This window comes from Drosophila sulfurigaster, chromosome X (genome assembly GCF_023558435.1).
Source record: "Drosophila sulfurigaster albostrigata strain 15112-1811.04 chromosome X, ASM2355843v2, whole genome shotgun sequence".
Classification (NCBI taxonomy): Eukaryota; Metazoa; Arthropoda; class Insecta; order Diptera; family Drosophilidae; genus Drosophila; species Drosophila sulfurigaster.
Genome location: NC_084885.1, coordinates 21251648 through 21258847, shown reverse-complemented (window position 1 = coordinate 21258847; position 7200 = coordinate 21251648). Strand labels below are relative to the sequence as shown.

The 7200-nt window shown below is 42.1% G+C and overlaps 1 protein-coding gene across 2 annotated transcripts; it reads left to right on the top strand.

Moving 5' to 3' along the window:
- The first annotated feature begins 3667 nt into the window (after nucleotides 1-3667).
- LOC133848845 (segmentation protein Runt) lies at nucleotides 3668-6871 on the top strand. 2 transcript variants are annotated; one of them, XM_062284544.1, is made up of 2 exons: nucleotides 3668-4665; nucleotides 4828-6871. In XM_062284544.1, exons 1-2 carry the CDS (start codon nucleotides 3951-3953, stop codon nucleotides 5856-5858), a joined length of 1746 nt encoding a protein of 581 aa, XP_062140528.1. In that variant the 5' UTR covers nucleotides 3668-3950; the 3' UTR covers nucleotides 5859-6871. The 2 variants fall into 2 exon arrangements, with proteins under 2 accessions (XP_062140528.1, XP_062140527.1); XM_062284543.1 differs by having other exon boundaries at nucleotides 3668-4674; nucleotides 4828-6870.
- The last annotated feature ends 329 nt before the right edge of the window (nucleotides 6872-7200 follow it).

Below are 7200 nucleotides of genomic sequence, written 5' to 3'. Positions count from 1 at the left end.
CATAAGTAAAGGATTAACGAGGCGCTCTCTCACTATCTCTTTCTCTCTCACACACACACATTCGATCGACCTGAATGTGGTTTGCTACCTGTTGAAATTCAGGTGGGTGGCTACCTGATTGTAAAATAGATTTTTACCATATAACCAGAAGCTGCAAAACGAACCAAAACCAAAAAAAAAAACGGCAATAAAAAAGGGTGGCACAGCTGTGAGGGAAAGGGACAAAGCAATAATGAGGTTGAGAAAACAGGTATCGAAATGTAATTTGTGCGATTATAAAATACATACATATATAAATGTATACTATATATATTTGTATTTTTGTTGGATGTATGTTGACAGTGATCTCTGGTCTCCTGTGGCGCGTGATGCGCGTGGAACGTGCAACGTGCAGCTTCTGTTGGAGGAGATCAGCGGGTGTTGAATGACGACGGCACGAATGCCGAATGCCGAATGCACGAATTGCTGTGGAAACGCGACAGGAGCGAATTCCGCGGAAAAATCAAAGCCTTGCCCCGGAATTGTGTCCTTGCGTCGCACGCTGAACACTACTAACCTGTGGCACCAACAAATGCTCTCGCTGCGCTGTGGCTTCGTCCTTGCCTTGCACAGCAAGCGAGCGCACACGCATCAACAGCAGCAGCGGCAGCGACGTCAACTGCGATGTCTGTTTTTACTGGAAGTGTGCTTGGACTTTCCCGCTTTTCCCCCTGCTGCGGCGAGGCGCGTTCTCGCGACATTTTGGTTGGTTGCTCGACAGCATCTCGACAGCAGTCTTGAGCTGTCTCCTCCAGTCTCCTCCCGCCAAGTGGCCAGCAAGCTGCTGTGGTTGCCACAGCCCCATTTCACATTTCTCATTCCTATTCCTTATTTCCCATTCCCCATTCCCCATCTCTCTTTCTCTCTCGCTCTCTTGCTGTCCATCCATTTTGTGGCCTCGTTTTAACTTGCTTGGTACTCCGCAATTTTTCGGGTTGCCGCGAGTTTCAAATTGTTTCAACGCCCGGCAAAAATACCTTTCGACCATGTTCATTTTTCAATACTCTGCCAAGGCATCATTATTTTTGCACAATTTACTGATTTTCATACATTATTTGATAGTGCATATAAATCAATCATAAAAATAATAATTCACTATTATTTTAAATTCACTTATTTGCTAGAAATTTGATTCAAACTATGTAGAAAAATATTAAAATCTTTTTTAGTGAACAGAATAAAAAAAAAAACGATTTTATAAATAAATACGAATTTATAAATAAAGTAACGAGTTCGTATTGTAAATATTTGGGAATTTATTTCAAAGAGGTTTACTGTCATTTTATTTCTGATAAAAATAATTATTTAATTCTTCAGGTATTTCAAATGTGATGATATGATTTTTAGTTATATATGTTGTTACCCAACGTCTAAGATTGAAATTTAACAATTTCTTTTTCGAAATTCATGAAAATTCCTTGAATTTTTAGAGTAATTCATGTGCAATGATATGATTATTGTGGTAAAATGTTCTTTTAATGTTACTACATTTCAAAATTTACAAGATTTCATATGTTTAAGATTAAAACAGAACTATTTTATGGATATTAATCAAAAGAATTCTTTGATGTTCAATTTATGTTTAAAATTGAAATTTAATACAATTTTTGGGATATTAATAATTTTTTTTGCTATTAATCACATGTTTAAGATTAAAACTGAACAACAATTTTGGGATATTATTCAAAAGAAGTCTTTGGTATTAATTAAACGTTTCATCATTTTTTGGAAATTAATCAAAAAAAACAATATTTGCTATTCATATGTTTTATTTTAAATGCATTTAATAACTGAATTTCTAAGCAGACAAATCACTTGATATGTAAGATTACAATTTTATATTTCTAGAAAAGTAAGCAAAGTTAGTTGTAAAGATATTTGATTTGCAGTGTATAAATTTTGTGTAGGAATGGTCTAAATATTTTGAAAATTAATCAGAATACTTTGAAATTACATTTGGAATTTAAAAGAGCTGAAATTAAGTGAGTTTAATTGCTAAATTTCGAAGTTAAAAAGTCAGATTACACTTTTTGATTAATATGTGTTGGAAATTAATCAAAATGTTATGTATTTAACTTTTTGCAATTGAATTTGAATACGTTGCATAACCGAAAGTGTTTCTGAATATGAAAATAGATCCGCTCAGCGAACTATGAAGAATGAAATGTTGCGTTGCGCTTTAATCCTAATTTTAATCACTTCCGTGGATTACTTGGTGGATTAAGAGCGAAGCTTAAGATGAGCAGGCAAAACAGGAAACGTTGCGACTAATCTGCTGATTAGCGTTAAGCTTTAAGGCGCGAGCCAAAATATTGTTAGCGATTAGAGTTGGACGATCACTTTGAGAAGAGATGAAGATGTTCTTCTCCGCCTCCTCCTCCTTCGCGATCTCCCCCCGGCACTCCATGAGGGAAATGTCTACCTGTGGGATGATGCTGTCGGTGTCCTGGCTGCTGGCTGAGACAAGGACTCTGCCAGCTAGGACCGTGGGGTGCCTTGCACGCGCGCAGTTGGAACTGTTGCATGTCGCACGATTTTTGCTCGACCAGCAGCCGCCCGTGGAGCGACTGACTGACTGACTGACTAACTTGGTGAGTCGTGACAGTGAGAAGGAAAGACGAAGGAGCTGCTGCTTCTGCTGAGAGAGAGAGCGAAAGAGAGAGAGAGAGAGAGAGCTGAATTATTCCTTCGTTGTTTTTATTTTCTTTTTTTTAGCGAGATTTTTTTTTCTTCATTTTGTGATTTTTTTCTGCTGCCGCCTGCGCCTTTCAAATGTGCTCAGAGAGCGAGAGAGAAAGAGAGAGAGAGAGAGAGAGAGTGCCGTGCCGTGCTCTCACGGCACATTTTTATGTCGTTTCCAATGTTATATATATATTTTTTTTGCTGCCCTCTTCGCCTTTGCTGTCTGTGTGTGTGTGTGTGTGTGTGTGTGTTTTTTTTATGCCGTTTGTCGGTTTGACCGCGCGCCCCTGGCCACAAGTAGCAAGGCAACAACAACAACGACAAGAGCAACACGCCTCTGCCGCAGTCGCTGTCGCTGCCTCAGTTAGCGACTTCCCTTATTTCTTGTTGCCAACGTTGTTGTTGCTTGCTTGCTTGCTTGCTTTGTGTGCGCGAGTGTACACCGCAATGGAAAAATGGGAAAATTTTTTCGCTGTGGTTGTTGTTGTGGCAATGGTGGTTGCTTGATACCTGCCCCGGCACCCTTACGCACACACACAGACACACACACACACAGACAGACAGACACACGCACACGTAGGTAAGCGAACGAGCCAACCAAACCACGCAGCAACGTCCTGAGCTCTTGCTGTAAGTGCGAGCGAGCAAGCACAACAACCAGCTGTGAGCGAGAGAGAGACAGACTGAGACTGAGACTGAGAGAGAGAGAGAGAGAGAGCGTTCGCTCGTTGCTCGCGCGCGTTTTCTTGGACAGCAGTCAGCGTCGACGACGACGTCGACGTCTCGACGAGCAGCGACGCAGCGCATTCTACTTTAAATACTGCCAACGATCGCAGTTGAGAAACAGTTCACACAGCGACTTTAACGTGTCGAGAACGTAACGAGAGACAGAGCAACAACACCAAACAAACAACACACAACACACCACACACACACACACACAACAAAATTTCGCCGCGTTTTGTTTTCGAACCGAACACCAACAAAATAATTGTGTATTATTTTTTTGTGCGGCGTGTAAAGCGGCAGCGGCCAGCTTGCAACAAACAACAACAATTATTATCAACTTTTTTTTTACTGTGAAGTGCAAGCAAAACATAAAGAATATAATACGAAAATCAAGGATTACGAAAACATTTGGATTACCACCAACAGCAGCAGCAGCAGCAACAACAATTTTTTTTTTTGTGCACGAAAAGAAAAGTTTAGAAAAAAAAAACTTTGTGAAAATGCATTTGCCCGCTGGACCCACAATGGTGGCAAACACAAATGCACACACACAAGTTTTGGCCGCCGCAGCGGCAGCGGCAGCGGCGGCAGCAGCCGCAGCAGCGGCAGCCACAAATGTTAGCACACATTCGGCCAGCAGCAGCACGGGCAGCTCCACACCCGACAACAGCAGCAACAACCAGCACAACACAAGCAACAGCAGCAGCAGCAACCAGAATAACACGACAACAACATCATCATCGACAACAACAACAACAAGCAGCTCGAATTCGAATTCGAACTCAGCGAACTCTGCGAAAATGCCCAGCTCGATGACCGATATGTTTGCCAGCCTCCATGAAATGCTGCAGGAATATCACGGCGAATTGGCCCAGACAGGATCACCATCGATCCTTTGCAGTGCATTGCCCAATCATTGGCGTTCGAATAAATCGCTGCCGGGGGCATTCAAAGTGATCGCATTGGATGATGTCCCCGATGGCACATTGGTGTCGATCAAATGCGGCAACGATGAGAACTATTGCGGCGAATTGAGGAATTGCACAACGACGATGAAGAATCAGGTGGCGAAATTCAATGATTTGCGTTTCGTTGGACGCTCCGGGCGGGGCAAATCGTTTACGCTAACCATCACGATTGCCACGTATCCGGTGCAGATAGCCAGCTACAGCAAGGCGATCAAAGTGACGGTCGACGGGCCGCGGGAGCCAAGAAGTAAGCAAAGTGAGTTTTTTAGTTTCCATTTTGCAAACACCGACTGCTTTTTTTCGTTTTACCAACCCCCCAAGTCCCCTCCTTACAACGTTTTTTATAAACACTTTATTTTGTGACTTGTTTACTAATTTGTATCCCATTTTTTGATTTGTATTTTTCCAGGCTATGGCTATCCACATCCCGGCGCCTTCAATCCGTTTATGCTGAATCCGGCGTGGCTTGATGCTGCCTACATGACATACGGCTATGCGGACTATTTCCGCCATCAACAGGCCGCCGCCGCAGCTGTCCATCATCCAGCACTCTCCAAGTCCGCCAGCTCGCCCAATGGCAGCGCCATTTCACCTGGCGCCCAACAATTGCCGCCTGTGGCACCGGTCACATCGGGTGCGCCACCCAATGCCGTTGATTATGCCCCGCCACCAACAACAACAACAACAACAACTCCCCAGCATCAGCAACAACAGCAACAGCAGCAGCCAGCAACGGTTGCTGCCGGTACATCGATGATGGCATCACCAACGGGCGGCTCAGCGGCAGCGGCTGCTGCTGCTGCGGCGGCTGCTGCCGCTGCGTATGGCATGCCACAGTTTCCGTTCAATCATGTGGCCGCTGCCGCTGCGGCAGCAAAGTCCACGCCCCACGCCTTCCATCCGTACAACTTTGCAGCCGCTGCCGGTTTGCGGGCACGCAACGCAGCCGCCGCTGTGGCATCGTTGCACCAACATCAACATCAACATCAACAGCATCAACATCAACATCAACATCAGCATCAACATGGTGCCACCGAAGTTGTCTCCTCGCATCTGAGTCCAGCATCGTCGCGTCCCTCGAGCTCGTCGCCTACGCCGCATGTTCTGCTCAAGTTGAACACATCGATCGAGACGAGTTCGATACACGAACAATCGGCATCGGATGCCGATTCCGATGATGAGCAAATCGATGTGGTAAAGTCCGAATACGAACTCGATAAATCGATCGATTCGTCGCGCAGTTCGCCAACGCAACACATTCAAGTGCCGCTTCGCATGCGTTGCGATCTGAAGGCGCCGTCGGCATTGAAGCCACTGTATCATGAGACAAATGTGGTGGCAGCCACTGTTGGTGTCACGCAGACGGAGACAACGTTGCCGGCGGCAACGAAGCTCAAGAGCGCTGCCGTTCAGCAGAAGACTGTGTGGCGACCCTACTAAAGTAAAGGGTATCTTATCTATCCATCCAAGAATACCCTTTCCAAAACACAGAAACACACAGAGTGATAGTTCGATGCAGTTAAAAAGAAGAAACAAGTTAATATGGAGGCGCAGAGCGGCAGCAACATTGTGATATAGTCATATAAGTTAGACACAGCACACACACACACACACACACACACTACAACAACAACAACACCAAACAGAGGAAAAGGACTCCGGCCGGCAAACGGAGGAAATGGTTTATTTTGTTTTTTTTGTGGATTAATATATGAATGGGGAAGTGACGGCGAGCTCCCTCGAAGTTTTATGCTCGCTTCATAAAATCGTGCGTTGAGTTCGTTACACACACACACACACACACACACACACCAAGCACTTTAAGGTAGAAATGAACACCCTACAACAACAAAAACATAGACAAAGTTTAAAACAAATTTCATCGATCGCCACGCAGCGAACGCTAAGGAAAATATTTAGTGAAAAACAAAAAACCCTTTCGAAATCCGCAAACAAAAATGTATAGTTCAATTTTATGCTTTTATTTTCATCTTTTTTTTTTACATTTTATTTTATTACTATTATTATTTTCGATTTCAATGTCTTCGATAGTGTAAATTATTTACTTTTTTTTATTTTTATTTTACGATTTTTTTTTTTGTCAATTTTGTATTATTTTCGAAATGTAAATAGTCATCGGATATAGCTCATAATTATGAATATATATATATTTTTTTTTTATATAATGCGAATTTAGCTATAATGTTTAAGTATTTTTTTTGTCTTAGCCATGTAAGAAGAAACAAACAAATGAAAAAAAATGAAGCAAAAAACAGTTTTTTGTATAGCTTTAAGTTTTAGTGCGAAAAAATTAACAAAACGAATTTCTGAAACCAAAAACAAAACAAAATACAAAAAAAAAAAAACAACACACACACAAAATAAAAATCAACCAAAAAATATACATGCATATTTGTTATTACTAAATTGGAATTACCTTTAACCACTTGGGGACTTGGCTTTACTATCTCAACAGTGAAATAACCCAAACGAGATGGGAATTGCCCAATCAATAATTTGATAATTATGACCGACGAAACGACGAACAAAAAAAAAAACAATTTCTTGAAGCATGTCTTATCACTGAAGTACGACCACTTTGCGGTTAGACGATATGATTTCGATTTCGATTTCGATTTCAATAATATAGTAATTTTGAGATCTGTCTATATTTAGCTAATGCGGGGCTTTGATAATATTGTTCTAGGTTCATTACTATAAATAACTGTCGATGGGAAATAATTGAACTTGATATCGATATAGAACAATTGAACTTGAATGT